Genomic DNA, 27,111 nt, shown 5'->3' on the forward strand with positions numbered 1-27,111 from the left:
ATAGGAGGCATTGAGTGTACTGCATCACTGAAGGATGTGGTCTTAAGTCTTAGTTCAGAGGATTGGGAAGTTAACCAGGAAATGTATTTATGATTACACATTTATGTAGAATTTCCAGGTAAGATACTAAAACTAAGATATTTAAGGTTCATATTATAGAGAGCAGCTTATTATAGAGAATATGGGTAAAGAATAATGAACTTTATTTTTTTTTTAAAGATTTAGTTTTATTATTGGAAAGGCGGATATACAGAGAGGAGAGACAGAGAGGAAGATCTTCCGTCCGATGATTCACTCCCTAAGTGAGCGCAACGGCCGATACTATGCCGATCCGAAGCCAGGAACCTCTTCCGTGTCTCCCACGCGGGTGCAGGTTCCCAAAGCTTTGGGCCGTCCTTGACTACTTTCCCAGGGCCACAGGCAGGGAGCTGGAAGGGAAGCGCGGCTGCCGGGATTAGAACCTAGAACCGGGCTCATATGGGAACCCCGGGCGTGCAAGGTGAGGACCTTAACCACTTGCGCCACCACGCCCTGGGCCCAAGAATAATGAACTTTAAAGATAATTACTTGCGACCAAATGCTAACTCTTTTAAGTTTGATATTATAACTTCAGATAAGTTACTTCAGTTGTAAAAGGACACCATTTCTCTGATCAGATAATAGGATAATCCTGTGAGATAATTGAGTGCATGTGAAAAAGTTCACTAAACTATAAATTACTGTGAAAATACCAGATAATGCTGTAATGCTAGCAGGTCTCCTGATAACTTTGAGAAAGATTTGCTTTAAATTCCACTTACAACTATGAAGGTTATGTTGGTTATATCTGATCTGTGACTTAAGAATATTTTTAAGTGTTCCTGAAAACACCTTTTGTTAAAATGATCCTGCTTATAGCTCAGAAACTGTTGTTTTTTTTTGCGTCATTGTGGGTTCAATTCCTGCAGAGTATAGTAAGTTACAGTTTGAAAAGAATACTGTTAATATTTCTGTGTGTATATAATTACACATCTGTCATTTAGAAGCCTCAGTTTAAAAATTGCTGCTACTCTTTCTCTTTTAAAGACTATGATATAGTCAAAAAGATTTTTCTTTGGAATGTTTTTACAATCGTACTTGCTTTCCTTTTTATTTACAGTTGGCTTTATTTTGTGCCATGGGATCCTAAATACTGATGCTACAGCACTGAACCTTTGGAAGCTAGCGCTTCAAAGCAGCTCTTGCCTCTCTCTTTTTCGAGATGAAGTTTTCCACATTCACAAAGCTGCAGAAGACTTATTTGTAAACATACGAGGGTATGGAATTTTACGTTATTTTGTCTTTTGGAGAATGTTGGTATGTATTGTCTTCATTAATGTCTTATGGATGTAGTAGTAGTCACATCATTAGGGAAGATACAGCCTCAGTCATCCTGCTGTGATTCTAGCAAGGTGTTTGAACAATTGTCCTGTTACGATAGTGGTTACATGCTTTTGAAGCAGTTGTATTTTTAAGATCATTTCACAGATTAGAAATCTAAAATTCTTGCCTTTCCAAAGCTTGCATTCTGGATGGAAGATGAGTTCTGTATTTGTTTCAGGTTGAGATTCTGCCATCCCAAAACATAAAAAGCCAAGTTGAGCTCGGAGTTTGTAGCAATTGCAAATTTTTTGAAATGAGAAGCATCTGAAGTATAGTGGAATCTCTGCAGTTGATGTTGAATAATTATTGCTGAACTTGGGAGCTTGATAAAAATGAAACTTGTTTACATTTACTTCACATTCCATTTCATATCCAATTCAATAATGTCCTAATAAAATTTAGTTAAAGCATCAGTTATTTAAAAATCTGTGGGGACAGTTGTGGTGCTCCAGGTTTTACTGATGCTTAGGATCTCACCTCCCATATTGGAATGCTGGGTCATGTGTTGGCTACTCTGCTTCCAGTCCACCACGTGGAGTTCCAGGTTCTTGGTTTTAACCTGCCCCATTCTTGGCTGCTAACAGTCATTTGAGGACTGAACCTGTTATACTGCCTTTCAGATAAATATCTAGATGCATCATTTTAAGAAGATTTGGCACTGACTGTTTAACACAACATGTATGTCAGATTTTAGTGTTACTGAGAATTACTCTGAAATGCAAATTAAAATCCTGATTGCTGGGCATGACTCCAACGTTCTACATCTATAGCTTGGAAAGGTTGAAAGAGTCTGCTTTTTTCCCTACCACTGTTTTATTGATGTAAAATTTACCTGCAAAAATAAGTCTTAGATGTGTAACTTGGCGCATTTGCATATGGTATTCCTGTGTGACCCTTCTTTAGATCAAAGTGTGGGAAGTTTTTCTCATCCTTAGGAAATTCTTTTTTTTTCACTTTCTGGTCAGTACTGCCAGCGTTCATTTCACCTTCCTCTGCTCCTTTTTCAATTAACCATCTGATATATATCACCAAAAGTGATTTTGATATTCTCTCATGGGTGATCTGACAGTTATAATACAAGCAGTAGTACCGAAAATTACAGTCCTACTTTAGATGGCAGAATTTACTGATACATCCTATGTGAGACCATTTATGCCATTTTTTTCAACTGACTAAAACTGAAAATCATGAAATTTGTCTTAGCATATTCACTGAGCTTTTTGTGGAGTGATTTATAGAAATGTGTACATAAAGCCAATTAGTCTATGTATATTGAATGAACTTAGGCTATGTATGGTACAAGTAAAATTTGGTGGTACCATGAAACCAGTTTGCTAGAAGGAAGGAAGATTTATTTATTTGAAAGGCAAAGTGACAGAGTAAAAACATTTGCTGCTTTACCACACAAATGGCCACAAACAGCCAGGCCTGGGCTAGGCTTATGCCAGGAACGGGAGCTCCTTCCTTGTCTCATGTGGATAGCAGGAACCCAAGTGTTTGGGTGCTCATTCACTGCCTGCCTGCATGCTAGCAGGAAGCTGGATAAAAAATGAGGAGTAGCTGGGACTCCAACCAGGTAATCCAGCGTATGACTGGCATCCCAAATGGAGGCTTAGCCTGTTGCCCCACAACACTCAACCTGGTTTACTTTTTTTGTGATAAAATTGTCATTTAAGGATCTCAGTATTTTAAGTTGAAAAGTTTCAGTTTTGATCAGGTTAAGGTCTGAATTGTCATAGTTAAGTCAAACATATAAAAGCTTATTACAGAGACCAGTTCTTGGAAAAATAGTGTATTTTGAAGATTTGTTTAACAGTAGAAGTATTAGACTACTTGAATATAGAAATTGGAGTTCATTTTAGTATGTATGGTTTTGATGGTTGTCAGGAGATAGCTTACATTTTACAAATTTTGAGTGTGTTTCTTCAAAATTTGTCTATTTGTTTCTTTATTTGAAAAAGTGGCAGTGTTGGGTGGCGTAGGAAGGGGTCTCTTCCCCTGTACTTTCACTGGTTCCCTGCACTAGCTAGGATCCCAGGGACTCCAGCTCTTCCCCCATGGGTGGCAGCAATCCACATGTTTAAGCCGTCCTCTGCTGTCTCTCAGATGCCGCATTGTCTGCCCTGGAGTTTTCAATTTTTAATCATATTCATGAGGTTATTTATAATTTCTTCCAATGGCACTTTTAAACTTACTGATGTATGTGGCTTTTTCTTTTTAATATATCACAGGTATGATTTTAATGTCTTGGCCTCAAGGAAATAATGAGATTTAATTAAATAACTGCTTGTAAAGAAGCTTATTGTTGGATTTAATATGATGTGAGAATTTCTTTTTCCCTGACAAGGCTTGTTCTGAGCTCCTGAGCTGCTAGGAAGCAAGCTGGGTAGATCTCTAGGCATTGCAAGTTCAATGGCCAGTTGTTTGGCTCTTGTTGTGGGTAATAGGTTGCTTTGAATTGACTTTTAGTGTTTGCTATATTCTCTTGACTGGTGATCATATTAAGATGAGCATGTTGCTTTTTTTTATAGCTATAATAAACGTATAAATGACATAAGAGAATGCAAGGAGGCAGCTGTGTCGCATGCGTAAGTAAGCTCTATTTTATCTGCTTTCAGTGAAGAATTGTTTGAAACATTCTTTTCTTGAACTGGATATATATATGAATGGTATATGAGATGCAATACTTGTGAGGGAGAACTTGCAGTTAGTGAGGAACAATGTGTTATATCTAAAGTATAATCTTTGTGCACAGCTTTTACGGTGTTTGTGTTTTACTTGAAAATCAAAGAAGTAGAGAGTGAGAAAGAGATCTTACCACTGCTGGTTCACTCTCCAGTGGCCACAGTGGCTGGGTCAGTCCAAAACTAGGAGCCAGTGGCTTATTCCGGGTCACCCATGTGGATACAGAGGGCCAAGCTGTTGGGCCTGTTCACTGCTTTCCCAGGCCATTAACAGAGTGCTGAATCTGCTAGAGCAGCATAGACTTGAACTGGAGCCCACATCGGATGCTGGTGCCACAGGTGGAGGATTAGCCTACCACACCACCACACTGGCCCGTTAAGTTATTTTTGAAGTCTTAATACAATGCACTAGGAAAATTTTGTGTAGATGATCTCTTATGGCCACTGTATTCCCCATACCAATAAGTTGTTTGAGTTTTTCAAGTTTGGCTAATTTTTGTACTGTTTTATAGAAGTTGATAAATCCCCACACTCTTTGAAATAGTATATGCTTTGTTATTGTCAGTAATAGTGCTCGTCATTGCAGTGAAAGTAACTTTTTTAAAAAAAGAGATTTCTTTATTCAAAAGGCAGAGTTGGGGTGGGTGGGAGAGCAAAATAGAAATCCTCATCCGCTGATTCATTACCAAATAGCCAACATGGCCAATCCAAAGCTGGTAGCCAGGTGCTTCTTCCGAGTCACCTATGTTGGTGGCAGGGGCCAAAGCATTTGTGTTCTCTTCTGCTGCTTTCCCACTTTCCCAGGTGCATTAGCAGGGAGCTGGATCAAGTGGAGCAGCTGGAACACAAACCCAGCACAGCAAGGTGGAGGATTAGCCTATTGAACCACCAAGCTGGCCCCACCAAACTAACATTTATTATTATTATTTTCAAGATTTATTTTAATTGAAAAGGCAGATGTCCAGAGAGAAGGAGAGACAGGGAGAGAAAGACTTTCCACTCACTGGTGTGTACTCCCCAGATGGCCATTAGGGCCGAAGCTGAGCCAATCCAAAGCCAAGAGCTGGGAGCTTCTTCCATGTCTCCCACACCTGTGCAAGGTCCCAAGGACTTAGATCATCTTCCACTGCTTTTCCTGGCCATCAGCAGGGAGTTGGATGGGAAGTATAGGAACTGGGACATGAACCAGTACCCAAATGGGGTGCTGGCGTTTGGAGATGGAGCATTAGCCATTTGAGCTATTGGATCACCCTCCCAGACTAACATTTTTTAAAAAAGATTTCAGTTAACAGAGAGATAATTTGTGATCTTCTGTCTGCTGGTTTACTCCTCAGTTGGCCATAACGTCTTGGGTTAGTCCTTGCTGAAGCCAAGATCCTGAGACTCTATCAGATTTTCCTGTTAAAGTGGCAGCAGCCCAGGTTTTGAGGCCTTATACCATCTTCCACTGCTTTCCTAGATACATTGCTGGGGAGTTAGATCAGAAGCACATCAGCTAGGACTCAAACAGGCACTCTGATAAGGGATGCCAGCATTGCAGATGGCAGCATAATCCTCTGCACCACTACTCTGTTACCCTAAAGTAACATATCATCATGAAAGATGTAAATAATCTGAAGCACATGCCATCATACTTGCTTTGGTAGATGAAAAACTGAAACATGAGAGGTGGAGGCAGAGGACTGTGTTTTTTTGTTTTGTTTTGTTTTTTTATCTAAATCTTCTAAAACTAATCTACAGTCAAAGCAAATTTGCTGGTGTTGTAGATTCTTTATATTTGGACTTTTATGCATCCGTCTTAATAATAAAACTTTCTTGAAACAGTGTATGAGTGTATTTTGCATTGTAAGAGGAGTTGGAATATCTGGAACACTGTAATTTTTTCCCTATTAGTCTGTGACCATAAGAGCTTAATTTGAACTTAATTTTGAAATATATAGTGTATTGATAATTATGATTATTCCTTCTGCTTTTTTCTTTCTGTTTTTTAATAGGAATGCAAAATTGATAGCATCCCATTATGTTTATTGATTATAACTAATGCTTAGTCAGTTTTGTACGTTTAACAGAAATAGACTTGATAAACACAATTACAGATAAACCAGATACTTACTAAATTATATTTCTTAATTTCTGTGAGGAATTGAAAAATGCATATGTAGTAGAATACAGTGTTTGTCTTTAAAGGATTTTATAGTCCAATTCACAAAGTACAAGACTGTATGATATTAAAATTGTAGAAATTATTTTGAAGTGCATAGCTGGATATCAAGAAATGCTTCATGAAACATTGGACTGAAGTTTGGGATAGGATTTTGGTATATGGAGGACAACACAGGAAAGCCCAGAAAAACATATAGTAGTTAGTCACTTAAAGACCAACGTATGAAAGATGGTTTTTCTAATAGTAGCTTCTACTTCATAAAAGAAAATTAAAAATTTGCTGTGACATTTCTAATGAACACCAGGCTGCCTTAATTGTCAGTAATAATTTTATTGGAAACAGAACTGTAATTGTTTCTTTTGCCTGCAGTGGTTCAATGCACAGAGAAAGACGCAAGTTTTTAAGGTCTGCACTGAAAGAACTGGCTACTGTTCTCTCGGATCAGCCTGGCCTGCTAGGTCCCAAGGTAATTGATTTCATTCATCCTGCAGTAAGTGTGCTATATAAAAATTTTCAGAAGCATTTCTTTTATATGGAATTTTACTAAAATGTAGATCAGGGACTACATAAAATAATCAGGTTTCATATTTAGGAATGAAGTTGCTGGTTGAGCCTCACACACAGAGCCCCCTGTGTTTCCACACTTCTCCCCTGGGGGAGGCTCTCCTTCACGCACACCTCCACTTCTGTCCTAGCTTGTTGTCTCTCTTGTCTTTTGAATTTGTTAATTTCTGCCAATAAGTTTTCACTTAGACATTATGAATAGATTTTGTTAATCTTTGAGAGTAACCAGTATTTTTTGTTCGTTTTTATGCCACAGGCACTTTTTGTTTTTATGGCGTTATCTTTTGCCCGTGATGAAATTATCTGGCTACTTCGTCATGCAGATAATATGCCAAAGAAGAGTGCAGATGACTTTATTGATAAGTAAGTGACATTAAAAATTTATTTTTTCAGATTTATCAAATATGGATACTTACATCTGGAGCAAACTTTTGAAAACGTTTCAGGACTTCTGTGCTTTTTGTAATATTTATAATATTAGAATATATGAATTTGAACACATTATTGCCTTTGCTTGAAATTAGGGCTTTTAGTACTTTCTGATACACTAGAGGGTGATATAGTTCTTGTTTGTTTTCTTGATCTGTCAAAATTGTTCACTAAAAAAGCACTTAAAGAAGAATTTTTACAGAGTTGAATTTTAACCCAGTGTGTCATTGAAATGTGTCATTTGAAATCTCTCATTTTAATCTGCAGTGTTTTAGCAGGATTTAAATAAAGGAAGCATAGAAAATAAGAGCATTCATAAAGCCTCTTTACTTACGATTTTTGAAAATATATGTGAAATGAATGAATTCTATTTTCATTTGGATTTTCTGCTGTGAATGTTTAATCTTTTTCTAGTCTTGCTTTTTGGCTTTATTTTCTAGTATGAAGTATTTTTTAAAAGGAAGTAGATATTACTAAGCAATTCCATTACTAAGAAGGAAGTGTCTAGAAGTAATATCAACATAATCTAATATTTTCTTTGATAGCGATAAACTTATTTCTTGAACTAATCTTGAATTTCTTCAAAAGGCACATTGCTGAATTAATATTTTACATGGAGGAGCTTAGAGCCCATGTGAGGAAGTACGGACCTGTGATGCAGAGGTACTATGTGCAGTACCTTTCTGGCTTTGATGCTGTTGTCCTCAACGAGCTCGTGCAGGTAAAAGCTAGTCCACATCATTCCCCTCGTTGTTTTTTCTTTTTGACTTTGCAGTAATTGATTTGTTTGTGTGATAATCATTTGGGAAATATCCTGTGTCAAGCAGTGGAGATAAAAATTAATCAGTCATGGTTGTGTCTTGCTAAGGGAGTCATTGTCTAGAGTTAAGAAGGCAGTTGTAGCCTAATGCAAAAATGTTACGCATAAATGTATACAAAGCTTAGCCTGAGGACCATGAAGCAGTTACCTTCAGGATGGGAGTGTACACTAACCAAAATTTAGAGGACCTCGAAAATGAGAGATTAGCCATAGATCAGATTTTACTAACCAGATTACTTCGGCTCAGTGGGACGAATAACAGAAGAAAAAGTACTACAATAGGGTGGGTGACAGCTAATGACAGCATTATCATGATGGCAGCTATGGTAAGAGAGAAGAGATGGAGACAGCGTAATTGCTAATTAAATATTAGAGGTCAAGTAGAAAAAGATCTTTCTGAATATTGTGTTCGAGAATGGCCAAAAATAAAGATTTCAGGGCCCAATGTGCTAGCCTACTGGCTAAATCCTCGCCTTGAGTGCCAGGATGACATATGGGTGCCAGTTCATGTGTTGTGTGCCCTACTTCCCATCCAGCCCCCTGTTTGTGGCCTGGGAAAGCAGCCGAGGACGGCCCAAAGCCTTGGGACCCTGCACCCGTGTGGGAGTTATTCAGCAGATGAAAGATCTTTCTGTCTCTCCCCTGTATAAATCTGACTTTCCAATAAAGATTTCATCTTGCTGGTTTAATTTAAGTGTTCTAATTTTTTTTTTTATTTTGAATTTTCTTTGTTTTTAGTCTATGCAATCTTTTTGTCTTAATAAATTTTTTTGTTTGTAATCTAAATAACAGTATAAAGAAAACATTTTGTTTTCATTTTATAATTATAGATGTCTGAAACCATTATAAGCTAGCATATATTATGAAGAGCAGTAAAAGAATTCTACATTGAGATTACTATTTATTTCCTTAAAAATTGCCACTTTTGAAATTCTAGAGGCAAATTTACAGACAGCAGGAGAGACAGAAAGATCTTCTATCCTCTGGTTCACTCCCAAAGTGGCCAAAAGGGCCAGAACTTAGCTGATCTGAAAACAGGAGCCAGGAGCTGCTTCCAGGTCTCCCACACGGGTGCAGGGTCCCAAGGCTTTGGGCCATCCTCAACTGCTTTCCCAGGCCACAAGCAGGGAGATGAGTGGGAAGTAGGACAGCTGGGACATGAACCAGTGCCCATATGGGATCCCGGTGCATGCAAAGTGATGGCTTTAGCCACTAGGCTACTGTGCAGAACCCCAACCCCCCCCCCCTTTTTTTTTTAAGGAAAAACGGGTAAGAAGAAACATGGTTCAAGGAAGTTTGTTACCTTGAATTATGTACAATTGTTATTACCCGAACTGCTTTCTCCTTTTAACCACTAGGTGGCGTCCAGATACTTTTTTCTAGAATGACATTAAGAAACAAATGTGCTAAATCCCTGAAATACCATTTGCTTATTAAGATTTTATTTAAATAGTTACTGTTTATCAGACAAGCCAGAAACTATCATTACCATTAATTTTTCTTCCATATTAGCATTGTTTCTAGAAAATAAACGAAGGACTGGTTTTATTTTGTGAGTATATGGATAGGAGAGGTCTTCAGGAAATTAGGTGAAAAGTATAGATTACTCTACAGATTTCAACCTTTTTTTTCCCACCAAAATAAACTTTCGTTTAAATTTCATTTTCTGTAAGCCTTTTTAAAAATAGTTTGTCTTTCTCTCTCTCTCTTTTTTTTTTTAAATTTATTTGAAAAGCAAAAAGAGAAATACAGAGATTCCCCCAGATACAGGTTCATTGCTCAGATGCACTCGGCGATCAAGGTGGAGCTAGGAGTTAGGACCTCACTCTGAGTCTCCTAGATGAATGGCAGGGACCGAGCCTCGCGAACCATCCACTGCTGCCTTTCAGGTTGCGTGCTGTGGGAAGCCGTAGTTAGGGGTGAAGCTAGGTCTGCAACGCAGGCACTCGGATGTGAAGCGTGGGCATCCCAAGCAGTATCCTAACCGGTGTCCCATACTGCCCACTCCTTCCATAGCATTTTTCAAATGCCTTGTGTTTATTAGTAAGTTTCATAGACCTTTATTGTAGTGTTAAAATTTTTGAGTTATTTTTTATATAGAATTCACCAATATTGAGAAAAGGGGATTTAAGCACTTCTGGCGTTAGAAAGATTTTAGTAGAATATAAGCAACAGCAGCAATAACTTGTGTTAACAATTGCCAGGTTTATGAAATACTGTCTTGTGAGTGGAGATATAGGGATCATAATTGGCTACAGAAATCATGTAACTTGCTCCGTGCTGTGTGCTGTATAAATAATCTAACTCCTAAGCTTTTTGCTTCCCTCTTCTTGTGCAAGGTGCAGTTGCAATGGTTTTACCTTTGCTAAGATGTAAATTTAGAACTAAGATTGTAAACCTGTAATATGATTTCTTGTAATAAGTGCTAATTTTTATTATTGGTAAAATATACATAACAAAGTTTACATTTTAAATATTTGCATTTTCATTGATGTTTTAAATGATACATTATCAAATAGGTATTAAAAAGATATTTACGTTGTTGAGTTAAGCATTCTCCTTTTTAAAAAGTGTTTTTTTTTTTAGTATCCCACCTCCTTTTGAATATTTATTTGTTTATTTATTTGAAAAGCAGGGAGAGAGCTCCTGCTGCAAAATTTTCCCCAAATGTTTAGAAAGCTTGAACTGAGCTAGGTTGATGTGGAAAAGTTTAGAACCCAGTCCAAATCACATACATAGTTTATAAGGACTTAAACCCCAGGTATCCTGATACGGTTTGTGGATGTTTTAACTGCCAGGTTACTTGTTGAGTTTAGATGCAGTCTATCATAAATACTCATTTTTTTTAAAACAACTAATTTTATTTGAGATAAAGTAGTTCATTGCCTGGGTACCATTCGAGGTGCTAGGCTCAGTTAGGTCAAAAGGTGAGAGCCACAAACATGCTGCAGATCTCCCACAGGGGTGCAGGGTGCCCAGCCACTTGAGCTACTGCTGCTGCGTGTCAGGGTCTGCATTAGCAGGACCTGGAATTACAAGCCAGAGCTGGATTTTAATTCCGAGTGTGGAATTTTAAGCCTACTGAACAGTGGCTTAGCCCTTAGGTCAACTGCCTATCCCCAAATACTCATTTTTCTTAACTTGCTTAAATGGAAGTGTTTGTTGTTGTCATTATTTTAAATTCTGTACAGTGAAAATCACATGTTTTGGTATGTAGCTTGATTTTTGCAGTGAGTATAACTACTGTCATATTCAACATACAGAACATTCCCAGAGTTTTCTTACTGATATTTACAGTAGATTCCCTCAGAGACCTTGGCAATAAGCGAGCTGCTCTTTGTCACTGTAATTTTGTCTTTGTGAAAGTTTTTTTCTCGTAAATGCAATCATATACTTTTAAAATTTCATTTATTATATTGTTTTTGAGATTCATTTGTGTGGTATTGTATATCAACATTTTCTTTTTATTGATGAAAACATTATATGGTATGGACACACCAGTTTGTTTGTCCTGTGAGCTGTTTCCCAGCTAACCATTTTAACAGTGTTGTTTCTTTTTCAGAATCTTTCTGTTTGTCCTGAAGATGAATCAATCATCATGTCCTCCTTTGTTAACACTATGACTTCCTTAAGTGTAAAACAAGGTATTAAGTTCTTTAAATGGCAGTATATTTTCTTACTCAAGTTTGAGATTTGATTATTAGGATAAATTTAGCAGTTAAATTTTATAGCATCATTTACCTAGCTCATTTTTTTATCTCTTGTTTTATCCTGATTTTTTCCCTCTTCATCAAGGGTTTCTAAAATGGATGTCATGATGCTTACTGAAATAAAAAGAAATATAGCTAAATATTTCTGAATTTTCAAAGAAAAAAAGGTATTTTATAACAACCAAAAAGTAGGCAAAAAGGAGCACTTAGTGTTGTAGAAGCATGTATTTGGTCCAACATGCATCTGAATAGAGAATGCCATTTATAAAATGTTCAGTTTGCCTCAGGCATTTTATATGCAAATTATTCTGTTAAATCTACATAATGTTTTTATTTTTTTTAAATTTTTTTTTTATTTTGACAATCTTTACATAGTTAATTTGGGCAAAAAGGGTCAAGGGCTACAGGAAAGTGGGTAAGACTATTATTTCCATATTGTTTCCTTCATATATCTGAGGTAGAGGGGGATATTGTTACTATTTGCATTTGACAGATTTGAAACTGAACATTTGAGAATAAACTTCTCAGTTACTTAACAGTTTATCCACGCTCTAACAGCTATTAAGCAAGAATAAAAATTTGTGGACCCGGCACAATAGCCTAGCAGCTAAAGTTCTCACTTTGCACAGGCCAGGATCCCATATGGGTGCTGGTTCTAATCCCAGAGGCCCCTTTTCCCATCCAGCTCCCTGCTTGTGGCCTGGGAAAGCAGTAGAGGACGGCCCAGGGCTTTGGGACCCTGCACCCGTGTGGGAGACTCGGGTGAGACTCCAGGCTCCTGGCTTCGGATCAGCAGTTCTGGCTGTTGTGGCCGCTTAGGGAGTGAACCAGAGGTTGGAAGATCATCTCTCTCTCCTTCTCTATATTTCTGACCTTCCATAAAAAAAAAGAGTAACAATTTGTGCTTGGGTCTATAGTTCTGAAAAAAATCTGTGCACTATATTTCTTTCTCCACTGCTTGAATGCACACTGCTGATAGACTGATATATTTTGGTTTTGCAGTGTTTAGATAAAAAGTATTGGAAAGTATTTTTCCAAATCTGAGTTTATTTTATTTTATTTATTGAGGTTATTTTAGTTCAGTCAGGAGCTTAGCTGATCCGAATTCAGGAGCTTCTTCCTAGTCTCTCACATGGATGCAGCGCTCCAAGGCTTTGGTCCATCATCCACTGCTTTCCCAGGCCACAAGCAGGGAGCTGAAAGGAAATGGAGCAGCCGGCACATGAATTGGCATCCGTAGGGGATCTCTGTGCATGGAAGGCAGGGCCTTTACTGACTAGGGCACTGTGCCTGGCCCAGTCCAGTCAATCTTAATTGTTACCACATGTAAGTCATGAAATTACTACAGATTTGCCTGGTAAAATGCCAAATTATCTTGTGGAACTTCAGTGTGTTGTCCACAGTTTTTACTCACAGGATCCTTCGAGTTCTTTTCTATTTTAAGTTGTTGTGTAAGTAAACTGAGGATCAAAAAGCTTAGGAGAAAAGTTTACACTTGTATTAACATGACTCCTTTATCATCTTCTCCAGATTTGAAAAATGGGTTGTTAACTTAGTCTCTTAACTAACATTTAAAAGAAATTAATTTATTTTCATTTTATTTGAGAGAGAGGCTTCCATCTGATAGTTCATTATGCAAATCCCTAAAACAGCCAGAATGGGCCAGGCTGAAGCAAAGAGCCAGGACTCTATCCTGGTCTGCTATATGCGTGGTAGGGACCCAAGCCCTTGGTCCATCATCTGTTGTCTCCCAGCGTACACGTTCACAAAAAACTGGATCAGAAATGGGTTAAGCAGGACTCAAGTCACATTCTCAGATACAGGATATGGGTATCCCAGTTAGCAGCTTAACCTGTGCACCAAAAGCCTGCTGTAAAAACATTTTTGTTTTTCATTTTATAATTGTAAAATAAGTACAACATAAAACTTACCATCTTTCATTCACATATTTCAAAAGGTTTCACTCATTTATTAGACACAGAAAACTCCCATGTATTGATTTATTTTGACAGTGTCTTCAGAAGCTTGAGGGCAGAGCCTGGAGCTCGGAATTCCATCAGGTCTCCTGCGTAGATGGCAGGACTCTAGTTACTTGAGCCTTGACTACTGTTTTTGAGGGTCTTCATTAGTAGGAAACTGAAATCAGTAGCTGGATATGAGAGTTGAATCCAGGCACTGTGATGTGGGATAGTTATCCTAATCATTGTCTTAAACTTTAGGCCAAGTGCCCATCTTCTAAGTTACCATCTTAACTTTTTTTTTAATGTGCATTTCAATGGTGTTAGGTCTAAAAGACTAAAACTCTGGTCTTTAAATATCAACACTCCATTTTCATGTCCTGCCATCTTCTGACAGCCATCTTTCTACTTTCTGTTAGTTTGACAACTGCACACTGTGAAATCATGTAGTGTTTGTTTTGCACTGAACATAATGTCCTCAAGCTTTAACTTTGGGGTAGCCTGCTCCAGCATATCCTTCCCTTTAAGACCAAAGAAGATTGGGCCTGGCGGCGTGGCCTAGTGGCTAAAGTCCTTGCCTTGAACGCTCCAGGATCCCATATGGGCGCCGGTTCTAATCCTGGCAGCTCCACTTCCCATCCAGCTCCCTGCCTGTGGCCTGGGAAAGCAGTCGAGGACGGCCCAAAGCTTTGGGACCCTGCACCCATGTGGGAGACCTGGAGGAGGTTCCTGGCTCCTGGCTCTGGATCGGCACAGCACCGGCCGTTGTGCTCACTTGGGGAGTGAATCATCGGACGGAGGATCTTCCTCTCTGTCTCTCCTCCTCTCTGTATATCTGACTTTCCAATAAATAAATAAATCTTAAAAAAAAAAAAGAAGACTGAATAAGATCACATTATATTTGCGTAACACAGTGTGTTTATTTAATCATCTATTAGGGAACATTTAATTGGCTTGTACCTTTGATTGTGGTTAATATGGGTGTATAAGTATGTCTTTCAGTTCTTGATTTTAATTATTTTGGACCTATTCCCAGATGTGGTATTGTCTTAGCTCTTAATTTTTAAAATGTTTTTGATTAATTAAAACATTAATTTGCTTTTAATCCTTGCTTTTCTTCCATTATTACAGTAGAAGATGGGGAAGTATTTGATTTCAGAGGAATGAGATTAGATTGGTTTAGGTTACAGGTAAGAATTTAACTTTTTTATTGTTACTATAAAATGCAAATGGTTATATGCATATTGAAAATTTTTTGTATAATAAACAATAGAAGAAACAATTTGTAGCACTTATTAAACTTCCATAAATGTTTTCAATGTAGACCTTGATAAGGCTTATATAAAATAATTGTCAAAGATTGAAAATAACCTAAAATTTAAATCCCAATCTCTCTTGATTATTTTGATTATTTACTTCTAAACTGAAAGCATAAAGTGAGAGCATTTTTTGACAAAATGTTATCTAACTTTAAATTTTTTTTAGGAAAATAGTCAATTGATAGTTTAGGATTGTGGGCCATACAGTTTCTGGCACAGCCACTCCTCTCTGGCATTGTACTGTGATAGCTGTGGGCAGTACAGGAACAAAAGGGCTTGGCTGTGCTACAAGGAATTAGACAAACCAGTGGAAATACTGAAGCTGTGTGGTTCCCTGCTCATGATATGTGAGAATGCTTAAATCAATATTTGAAATTGAGAGATTTTTTTCAGGAGTCAAGTGCATTTTTCTATGTACTGTTATTGATAATTTCAGTATTTACTCTGTAGGCACCTCTTTTATTCTTATTCTCTTTCTTTAAGAAATATCTGCTACATATGGACATAATTGTCTTCTCTTTAACTTGATATTCAGAACATAGAATTTCTTTCCCTGAAACCTTTCTCTAGTCTTATTTAAGTTCTGTCACCTTTTTGGCCAACCAATCTACAGTAATTTTTCTTTTTTTTACTGTATTAGTACTTCTTCACAATGCATTATGTTATTAGACAGGGTTATAATAATTTATGGAAAATGGACTTGAAAAGCGGCTAATTTTGGTGATAAAATTTTTGAAACGTGTACTTTCTTCATTGTATGCATTTTTCATAACAAGTTGAAAACTATTCGAGCTATTTGGTTTTTAATGATTCAATAAAATCTCACTAAATCAATAAGCAGTCCTCTTTTCATCTAGTTTTCTCATAAGCTTTCTTAAACTATATTGTAACTTGTGATAACCCGCTTATGGCAATTATTTTTTACTTTTGACATTGTGACTTCAGTTCCTTTGGGGTTTGAGTGATTCATGAATTAGATTCTGTTTTCTGATCATCTGTATTTAAACTCATTGAGAAACAGTTTAAAGAAAAAGATGTTACTGATAAAATGTAATAATAAATAGCTTAAATGTTTTCACTGTTTTTTTGTTATTGGCTAACTAGTTTAAAGTCATTCATCTCTACCTAAACTACTTCTGTTTTTTGCTGTGCTTTTACAGGCATATACGAGTGTGTCTAAGGCTTCACTTAGCCTTGCAGATCACAGAGAACTTGGGAAGATGATGAATACAATAATTTTCCATACAAAAATGGTAGATTCTTTGGTGGAAATGTTGGTAGAAACATCAGATCTCTCCATATTTTGGTAGGTTGATACTTTCTTTAATTTTGGATTTGAAATTTGTAGTGTCTGGACATAAGTTTATTGACAATTCCATGATAGGCTTTTAGGAATAAAGTAGAGCAGAGGTTGAATGCAGTGGCTAAGATCCCAGTCTGGGATGCCTGTGTCCCATAATGGAGCCCGAGTTCAAGTCTTGGCTCTCCTTGAAGTTCCAGCTTCTTGATAGTGCACCCTGGGAGGCAGCAGTAGTGATTCAGATGAGTGAATCCCTCCCACCTGTGTGAGACTCCTAGCTTGAGATCGTGATAGAGACTTGGCCTAGCCCCCGCTCCTGGCAACAGATTTAAGATCCCTTTATCTATCCTTCAAGTAAAATTTTTAAGACAGGAAGAATAAAGGCAATATTGGTTGACACTTGTGATGTCAGCGTGTTATATTAGAATGCTAGTTTGGGTTCTGGTTAGTCTAGTTCTGAACTAGCTTTCTGCTAATGTGCCTGGAAAGGCTATAGAATATGGTCCAAGTACTTGGGACCTACCACCCGCTTGAGAGACTGAGAAGGAGCTCCTGGCTTCTGGTTTCTTTGTGACTCAGACCTGGCTATTGGCAGGTACTGAATGGAATGTGTATCAGCACGTGGAAAATCTCCCTGTTACCTGTCACTCTGCCTTTCAAATAAATAAAATCCTTAGCAGATTTAAAGTAAGGGGGATAATTGACTTTATTTATTCATTTTTCCTCTGGATAATTGACTTTTAGAAACATTTGTCAGCAAACAATTTTGCAAATTTGTATTTTGTGTCTAATTCTGTGGAAAAGGGAACTCTTACTGGTATGAATTTCATTTTTTATGTTTTGTTTGAGGTGAAAGTCATGTCAGATTACCTTCAGGCTTTCCTTTTCATGATAAGACTATGAGAAAAAAAAGTTGTGGATCAGGATCAGATAGGTACTTAATTGAAAAATATTAAGTTAATTATTAATATGATGATGATATGACTCCTGCTGGTACTATACTTCACTCTCCTATTTCTGTCATGGCTTCTCTCATACTTACTGTTGTAGTTTACTTTTTTCCTTTTCCTTCCTAACCAGAGAATCTGGTCCTAGAAGGAGGTTTATGCTTTTTGTTGAGAGTCTAACATAGTAGATGCTTAATGAATATTGAATTAATTAGTGAACTTAATTACAATCTGACAGATAATGTGGCCAGGAATTAAACTACACAGTACTGGCCCTAGGACTATGTAGTCTTGCCTCTGTTTCTTGTTTCTTTTAGGTCAGTGAATTTGGCAGACCTAGATTGTCTCTATTTTTTAACATACTGGGATAAGTTAGCTAGTGAAGGTAGAAATTTCAATGTATTGAAATTATTAGCAAAAACCGCCTTACTTTCATTATGGAAAGTAATCCATTTGATGGTGATTTGGTAATTTTTTAGGATGGCTTTAATTCAGAATAAGGCTGGACCAGGCTGGAAGCAGGAGCTTCCCCCAAATCTCTCATGTCAGTGCAGGGACCCAGCACTGCTTTCCCAGGCACAATAGCCAGGAACTGGACTAAAGTAGAGCAATTGGGACTCCTACTAGCACCTCTTTGGGGTGCTGGCACTGCTGGCTGTGCTGCAATGCCAGCCCCTATCCTGTATTTAAAAATTGTAGGTACAGAGTTGGAAAGGGAAAGACAGGGATCTTCCATTCGCCAACCAACTACCCACATGACCACAATGGCCAGGGTTCTGCCAGGCAGGAGCTGGGGGCCAGGAGCTTCCTCTGGATTTGCCATGTGAATGCAGGGGTCCCAAACACTTGGGCCATATTCCACTGCCTTCTCAGGTACTTAGCAGGGAGCTGGGTCAAATTTCATCTGATTCTCCCATGTAAGTGGTCAGGACCCAATACTTGGGCTGTCCTCCCAACGAATGGCCTTTCTTGGGCCATTATCAGGGAGCTAGATTGGATGTAGAGCAGCCAGGACTCAAATCAGATCTCCTATTGGGTGTGGGCATTGCAGAAAGCATCTCTACCTGCTCTACCATGACTCTAGTCCCCTAAGATATTATAATCATTATTATCATTGGCATGTTAAGATACTTTTTAGGAATATTTCTCAAGGAAATCAAATGTTACCGCTGGTAATTTTTTATTCACTTGAATCAAATCAAATTAACTGTAGGTACTAATTCAGAAAATTATTCTGTAACTATTAGCTGTAAAAATTGTGATTCTAATTTTTTGTTTCCTTATATAGTTTTTATAGTCGAGCTTTTGAGAAGATGTTTCAACAGTGTTTGGAGTTACCTTCTCAGTCAAGATACTCAATTGCATTTCCACTACTTTGCACTCATTTTATGAGTTGCACACATGAACTATGTCCAGAAGAGGTAATTTTGAGTATGATACTATGATATATGGCATGCGAAATAAACTAAATAGATCAAGTGTTTAGTTGGCCAAATGTTCACACAGTATCTCTTATCATGCAGTACATGTATGTGCAGATTCAAAATAATGGTTGAATCAATATTTTATGTTGATACAAGATCCAGTGATGGGTCGGGCATTAATATTTATGATAAAATATTGCATACTTTTCCTATTACTATTAAAATAATTTAAAAATTGAGTTTATGGATAGTTAAGTAACTATATACAAGTCAAAAATAAATTTCATTGATTTGTTCAGTTAAAAATGAAATGTTCTGATGTTTTTGAGAGATAGACATGTATACGCACAATTCCTAACTGAACTAATTGCTTCTTTCATCGGTACCAAATACTTAGAAAACTGTGCTCACAACCACATAAGAAAAAGCTTGATTAGAGGAATGAGTGTGAGTGATCTGTTTCTCCATGATGATTTCAGTTAATATGTTGTTTATTTTTAAAATTTCTGTGATTAATTTTTTAAAGTTACCATAAGAATTATTAAGTTAATACATGTTAATTAGCCAGATTGACCCTTTCTGCAATGGTTATGCAAATTGAAACATTTCTACAAAAATTTACAGTTATGATTTGGCAATCAAAAATAAATAAAAAGGGGTCTGGTGCAGTGACTTAGTGACTAAAGTACTCGCCTTTTGTGTACTGGAATCCCATATGGGTGCTGTTTTGTGTGCTGGTGGCCTGATTTCCCATTCAGCTCTCTGCTTGTGGCCTGAAAAAACATTGAGGACATCCCAAAACCTTGGTATCCTGTGCTCACATATGAAAACTGGAAGAGCTCCTGGCTTCCGACTTCAGATCAGCACAGCTCCGGCTGTGGCCGCTTGGGGAGTGCATCAGTGAACTGAAGACCTTCCTCTCTATTTCTCCTCTCTGTGTGTCTGATTTTCCAATAAAATTTTCCAATTAGTCTTTAATGAATAAATAAATAAATAGGACAAAATTACTAGTGTTTTAATTTTTGAAGAAGAAATAACGTTTTGTAAGTATGAGAACAAATATATATATATATAATTTTATTTTTATAACTTAAACATTCAATTCTTAGAACTGCAGAACTCATCAGAGCAATAGCATAGTCAGGAACTTTAAGGATTTAGTAGCTTATCTTGGAGACAGAATGCTTGTGCTTCATGGGGACCTTGAGACAGGCTCACTCTATAGGTAATTAGGAAGTGTACCACCTTTAACAGAGTTAGAGACTTTTTTAGATTTAATAGATTTTCCCAATGCAAACCTGATGTTTAAGGATATCCTATTAACTCCTTTCTTATCATTCTTCCCATTAAGTTACCCATCGAATCCTCCTAATTTGATGCTATCTTGCATTTGTTGAATCTATCCTCTGCTTTCTATTACTGTTGTCTCCTGTGTTGCCCAGCTTTGTTTTTAATGCTTTCCATTTATACATTGATCTGTTGATATCCATGGGAGATGATTCTGGAACATTCCTAAGCCCTCTTCATTGGATACCAAAATCCATGGATACTTAAGTCTTTTCAGATTTGTGAAGTTTTTACATGTAGCTTATGTATGTTCTCCTATATACTTCTTTCTATATTACATACATGTAAATGTATATTGTTATACTGTTTGGTACAGACATATGTTTTTCTGTTACCCTGAGTATTTTTAAACTTTTGCTGGTTGAATCTACAGATGCAACATCCATAGTTACTGAGAGCAAGCTGTACTATTCATTGGATCTTTCTACCTGAATTGTAATTTCGTCCCCACCAAGTGCTCTCTCTGCTTCTCTTCGTGTCCTTTTAGAGACTGTTCTCAGCACTGCAGTGGGCAGATCAGAGAGACTTACTTCTAGGACATGTTAACCAGTATCAGTTGTCTCTTCCCTCAGTCTCAGCATTTCTGAGCTATCAAAGGGAATCATGAACTTGAGCTTGTATTTTAAATGTGTTTTTGACTGTAAAGAATAAATTTGCCGCAATCTTAATTGAGTATATATTTTTAAGAAACAATAGTAACGTGGGAGATGTTTGTCAAACAAGATGTCTAATACTTACCAACTGGTAGTCCTAAAGTGAACCGATATTAGTCATATCTGGCTGCAGTTAATTTTTGCTTTTGCTTAAAAAAAAAAAAGATTTAGCTGTATATTTGAAAGGCAGTGTGACAAAGAATGAGAGGCTGACAGAAATCTTCCATATCATTCTTTACTCCCAGTAGGCTTGGTGATAGCTGTGGCTGGGCTGGGCCAGAGCCAAGGGAAAGGAACTATCCAGGTCTCCCAAGTGGATGGTAGCAATACAGGCAGTTGAGCCTCATCCACTGCCTGCCAGGTGCATTTGCAGGAATCTGGATCAGAAGAACTTTGGCAACCAGCTGCAGTACAATGCCTGTCAACCTTCCCCATTTTAAAGATAGTCTTATCTGAAAGACAGGGTAATGGGGAGGGGATCTTCTACCATTTCTAAAGGGTATTTTAAATATATATTGTGAAGTATCATGACAGGTTTAGGAACAGTTATGTTTAAGTATTTCTGTATTATATGTATCTTTTTAGCAGAATGAAGATATTGTGTAATGTTACATAATTTGGAAATTCAAGGAGCAGGTGCTTTTACACATTATGTGTTTTTAAAGTGTTAACAGCTGTATCAAACTACTTTCTTGTAACTTTTATTATTTTTTTTCTGCTTCAACAGCGACATCATATTGGAGATCGCAGTCTTTCCTTATGTAATATGTTCCTGGATGAAATGGCCAAACAAGCTCGAAATCTCATCACTGATATTTGTACAGAACAGTGTACTCTTAGTGATCAGGTAATAATTTTAAATGTTTTCTACGGTTAGGAAATTTGTAAAAGCAAGAAGCTGAGAGCTATTAGGAGTTGGCATTGTGTTGTAGCCAGTGAAACTATTTTGTAGAACACTTGTATTACATATTTGAGTGCCTGGTTCAAGTCCTACCTTTGCTTCTGATACAGCTTCTGGCTGTGAGGTAGCAGATGATGGCTTGAGCACTTTGGTTTCTATAACCCATGTGGGGGATCTGAATGGAGTTTCTGGCCCGGCATTGGCTGTTGTAGGAATTTGGGGTGTGAACCAACGGATAGAGGATCCCTATCTTTCCTTCTCTCCCTCTCTCAGTTTGCTTTTCAAATAAATAAATAAAAATATTTCTTAGAAAGTTGGTGGGATTAAATAGGCAAATCAGATTTCTGTGTCCAGTGTAAATATTTTTTAAAAATATAAAGAAAAGGAAGAGTTGGCATGGTGGTATTTCAGACTCATCCTCTGTCTGCGGAGCTGGAATCCCATGTGGGCACTGGTTCATGTTGCAGCTGCTCCCTTTCAATTCAGCTCTCTGCTTGTGGCCTGAGAAAGCAGTGGAGGCCGGCACAGTGGCTATCAGCCCCTGCACCCATGTGGGAGACCCAGAAGAAGCTCCTGGCTCCTAGCTTTGGACCAGCTCAGCTCTGGCTCTTGTGACTGTTTGGGGAGTGATCTAGCAGCTGGAAGCTTTCTCTGTTTCTGTGTCTCCTGTCTCTGGAGTATCTGCCTTTCAAATAAAAATAAATCTTTGAAAAACAATGAGTTTTTCACCAGTTTCTAGTTTCTTTTCCTTTTTTTAATTTTAAATTTTTTAGCAAAGCGCACTTCCTATTTGTAAGTATTACAGAGAGTGAAAGGGAGAGTGAGAGAAAGATTGAGTGATCTCTTCTCCATTAGTTTGCTACCAGGGCCCAGGAGCCAGGAGCTCCATCCAGGCTCGCTTGGGTTATAGGAACTCTATCATTTAGGCCATTGAGTTTCCCAGACTCTTTTCTGCTGCTTTCCATATGGGAAGCTGGAATGGTAGTGGAGTAGCTGAGACACTAACCAGTGTCAATATGGGATGCCTGCTTTGCAGATACTGGCTTTACCCAGGATAACAACCTGGCTCTAATCTATTTACCTCTTGCTTTCAATTTTTTAAAAAAGATTTATTTATTTTTATTGGAAAGTCAAATGCACTGAGAGAAGGGGAGACAGTGGAAGATCTTCTGTCCAATGATTCATTCCCCAAGCGGCTACGGTATCTGGAGCTGAGCCGGTTTGAAATTAGGAGCCCGGAGCCTCTTGTGGGTCTCCCACGTGGGTGCAGGGTCCCAAGGCTTTGGGCCATCCTTACTGCCTTCCCAGGCTACAAGCAGGGAGCTTGGTTGGGAAGTGGGGCTGCTGGGATTAGAACTGGTACCCATGTGAGATCCCAACGTGTGCAAGGTGAGAATGTTAGTCACTAGGCTACGTCACTGGACTTCTGTCAATTATTGTTTTAGAGTTTTTAATTTTTATTTTTAAATTGATAAGTCAGATTTACAGAAAGAAAGAAAGAGAGAAATATCTTCCATTTGCTGTTTCATTCCCCAAGTGGCCACAGTGGCCAGAGATGAACCATTCCGAAGCCAGGAGCCAGGAGCTTCTTCTGGGCTTCCCACATAGGTGCAGGGTCCCAAGGCTTTTGGCAGTCCTTGACTATTTTCCCAGGCCATAAGCAATGAGCTTGAAAGGAAGTGGAGTAGCCAAGATATGAACCAGCGTGCATAGGGGATCCCATAACATACAAGGCAAGGAATTTGGCCACTAGGTTACCATGCCAGGCCAGAATTTCTTAAAGATGTATACTTTTTGACAAGATATAAGCAATGTTTGTGTTCTTTGAGGTCTTGTGCCCTATTGGTCTGTGTTACAGTTGCTCTTCTCTGCTCTTGCTAGTAGAAAAGTAACCTTCAGCGTATGGACAAATGAGTGACTATGTTCCATTAAAATAAAAACAGGTGAAGGGCCAAATTTTACTCATAGTAGTTGTTTGCTAATCTGTTGTTAGTAGATTCCTTAGAAAAGATTCAAAAGATTAATATTCGTTAAGTTCTTGTATGTTGCTAATAGTTTGCACCCTATATACCAGAAACATCTTAACCAAATTTTTGTGTTTTAGTTTTTGAATAAGCTATCAAAAATTTAATGGAAAACTGAATCCAAAATGTTTTTGTGCAAGAATACTTTAGAATCCATGTCTAGTTCAAATTTTGTTTAATTTACTTTTGTTTATTTGAAAGGCAGAGAGATAAAGACAGAGTGAGATGTTCCATCTGCTGGTTGTATCCCCAAATGTCCTCAACATTTGGGACTTGTCTAGGCTGAAGTCAGGAGCCCAGAAACTAAAAGCAGGTTTCTCATCTGGGTAACAAGGAGCCATCACTTGCTGCCCTTATTGGGTGTGCATTAGTGGCACACTGGAATCGGAAAGCCAAGATGGAACTTGAGTCAGACATTCCTGTGTACCAGGCAGTCTCTTAACCCCTGAACCAAATACCTGCCCCTGTTAGTTTTTCTTAAGAATTTTCTTTGAACTTTTGAAGACTAAAGCAAGTATCATTTTTACTTCCTACTCTTATTTTTTTTCTTTTTCTTTTTAAGGCTATTTTCTTTTTTTGAAAGGCAGTGAGAAAGGAAGGGACTAACAAAATGGGAGGTCTTCCATTTGCTGATTCACTCCCCAAATGGTTGCAGTGGCCTGAACTGGACCAGACCAAAAGCAGGAGCTTCCCCCTGGTCTTCCTTGTAGGTGAAGGTGCCCAAGGACATGGATCATCCATGGATTTCCCAGGCTCATTAGCAGGGAGCTGAATCAGCACCCATATGGGATTCTAGCATTGCAGGCTGCTGGCATTAAGCTACACTCTACAGCACCTGCTCCAGTGTGTTTTATAGCTGGACTTAGAGCAATTCAACATTAATGTTCTTAAAGTTCCAGATTTCCTTAGAAATTTTCATCTTATTTTAAAAAGGAACTCTTTCTACAGCCATACAAGTGTAATTTTGAGTGCGTTTTTCATAATGTAACACATTCCTGTGACTTTTGTTACTGTCTGTAATGACTAAATTGCTTTCTGCGCACATCACTATCCAATAAAAGGGTCATAGGAGCCTCATTGAGTAGTTCTAAGCTTTCTAGTTGTCATGATAAAAAAGAAATGAGCAGGTTGCTAACAGGTATGATACCTACATTCCAATTCTTATTCCATGTCAGAGTGTCTGTATCCAGCTTCTGTACTCAGCTTCTGACTGAACTTCCAGCCAGTGCTGGCCTTGGAGGCCATGGGGATGGCTGAAAGAACTGAATTCCTGAAACCCGGATGGGAGACCTACATTGGATTCCCAGCTCCTGGTTTTGATCCCAGCCCAGCCCTAGCCAACACAGGCCTTTGTAGAGTGAACTAGTAGATAAGAGCCCTCTCTTTCTCACTGCCTCTAAAATAATAGACCAATGAAGCTGATCTTGTCAGTATATTTACCTTAGCATATAAAAATTTTATCATTTCGGCATATGATCATATTGCATATGACATTTTGCCTTTTTGTACTGATTATTTGAAATTTGTTATATTTTATACTTAAAACAAAACTCAATTTGGCCTAGGCACATTTCAGGTAGTGGTGTACAGGATGTGGTTACTGTATTGTGTAGTGCAGCTCTATTTAAAATGCTCTTCTCATTCATTGCTCGTTTGCCTGATATGTTACCTGTCAAACTTAATAATTTCCCACTTTGCAGTTTATGACTTTCCTGATAGCTGAAGCTTCTCTACCCTGTCGTTCATACTCTGCTGAATATTCTCATTAGACTCTGAACATGGCCTGTCTTCATGTAGTTTTATTTTCCTGAGTCATTTTTAAATTCCCTAGTTTGTCTGCTTATTATTTGAATAACCATTTAAATAAATTTTGGTATAGTTTCCTCTATAAAGAGTTTCTTAGCACAGAATTTATGTGTTTCTGTTTTCTACCCAGACTTGCTAAGCAATGTCTGCATCCCACATTTGTCCTGAGTACTAGGTATGACACATATTGTATAGTCTGTACTCAGGTAGAATTTGCTTGAACAGTTTTTATGCTATCAAAATAAGTTGCTGTAATTTTAAGATTTAATTATTTTGCTAAATTTAGTTGCTGCCTAAGCACTGTGCCAAAACCATCAGTCAAGCAGTGAACAAGAAGTCAAAAAAACAGACTGGTAAGAAGGGAGAACCTGAAAGAGAAAAACCAGGCGTTGAGAGCATGAGGAAGAACAGGCTGGTGGTGACCAAGTAAGGCATCCACTTTCACTTTGTATTTCTGTTCTGGGTACAAGTTTTTTTTCCGCTTTTGTTTTTATTGCTTCCCCTTCCCTACCTTATGGTATTAGTGCTAAGAAAGTGCTAGTAAATATTTATTCCTCATTTTCAAGGCATTTGTCCTCTTCATTATCTTTGTGAACTTGCATATTTCATCCCGAAGTATAGATATGTAATAAATGGTATTTGTGTTTATATACCAAATACTAAATACTGGAAATCTCTTTTGAAAATTTCATCGATACTCTGTAAACAGTCTAGTTTTCAGTTTACTGAAAGTCAGGTAATTGACTTTCATGTTGTAATATATTAGAACATACCCGATTCTGCAATAAAAATATTGAACCAGGTGGCATTCATGACCCTTTTTTTACTTGTTCAAGTGTTTGGAGAAGTTACAGAGTTAAGTAATATTTGAGTGTATGATTTTTTTTTTAATGTAAATTCACTACTTTCTTGCTTTTTAAGTTGAGCAACCCATTATCATTTTGTAGAGAACTTAACCCTCTCCCATTGCAGAAAATACACTAGGAATTGGAAATGATCGTCTGAGTGCAGAATAAACTTTTCCTATTTATGTTAGGTCAGTATAATAATTACATAAAAGTAAAAACAAATAATGCTGTTTTTACAAAATTGTTCTCATATGTGAGTTAAACCTTAAAACTTTGTCAGTTTAGAAGAAGGAAGAAAAGGAGTTTCACATTTTTTCTCCAATGAGGTCTGATAGGTTTATGATGTACAATGTTTATGTTGTACTGTCTGTGATGAGATGTTGAGCATTTTATTTACTGTTTTTTTCAGCCTTGATAAACTGCACACTGCACTTTCTGAATTATGTTTTTCCATAAATTATGTACCAAACATGGTGGTATGGGAACATACCTTTACTCCACGAGAATACTTGACTTCTCATCTGGAAATCCGCTTTACTAAGTAAGAAAGAATCTAAAGTGCTTTTATTTTTGTTGGGCCAGTTAATGAACTGAATTAATTGCTAATGCCTATATGCAGTTTTCCTTTCATGAGAAAAATCGTTAGTAAAGAGAAATGGTCAATAGAAGGGAGAGTGAACCAAGAATCAGATTGTTGTGTTCTCTGTTCCATGCCTGTTGCTAACTAGTAGCAGCAGTCTATTAATCTGTGTTTTTGCTTACTTGTATCTAAAATGAGATTGGTTAAAGTAAATCATTGTGTTTTAGGTTGT

General features: G+C 37.6%; 1 protein-coding gene across 1 annotated transcript in view; it reads left to right on the forward strand.

Moving 5' to 3' along the window:
- LOC121168125 (nck-associated protein 1-like) overlaps positions 1 to 27,111 on the forward strand; it is a gene marked incomplete at its 5' end in the record, with an annotated part of 62,490 nt that overhangs the window by 11,602 nt on the left and 23,777 nt on the right. The window contains 12 exons of the mRNA XM_040997915.1: positions 1,139 to 1,295; positions 3,933 to 3,989; positions 6,619 to 6,715; positions 7,070 to 7,176; positions 7,831 to 7,963; positions 11,625 to 11,706; positions 14,862 to 14,920; positions 16,210 to 16,355; positions 18,585 to 18,717; positions 21,448 to 21,567; positions 25,738 to 25,877; positions 26,709 to 26,840. Of these exons, the coding sequence (XP_040853849.1) occupies positions 1,139 to 1,295; positions 3,933 to 3,989; positions 6,619 to 6,715; positions 7,070 to 7,176; positions 7,831 to 7,963; positions 11,625 to 11,706; positions 14,862 to 14,920; positions 16,210 to 16,355; positions 18,585 to 18,717; positions 21,448 to 21,567; positions 25,738 to 25,877; positions 26,709 to 26,840 (1,363 nt within the window). The remainder of the gene's footprint in view (positions 1 to 1,138; positions 1,296 to 3,932; positions 3,990 to 6,618; positions 6,716 to 7,069; positions 7,177 to 7,830; positions 7,964 to 11,624; positions 11,707 to 14,861; positions 14,921 to 16,209; positions 16,356 to 18,584; positions 18,718 to 21,447; positions 21,568 to 25,737; positions 25,878 to 26,708; positions 26,841 to 27,111) is intronic.

This window comes from Ochotona curzoniae, unplaced genomic scaffold (assembly GCF_017591425.1).
Source record: "Ochotona curzoniae isolate NIBS_2020 unplaced genomic scaffold, NIBS_Ocur_1.0 patch59, whole genome shotgun sequence".
In the NCBI taxonomy this organism is placed as follows: Eukaryota; Metazoa; Chordata; class Mammalia; order Lagomorpha; family Ochotonidae; genus Ochotona; species Ochotona curzoniae.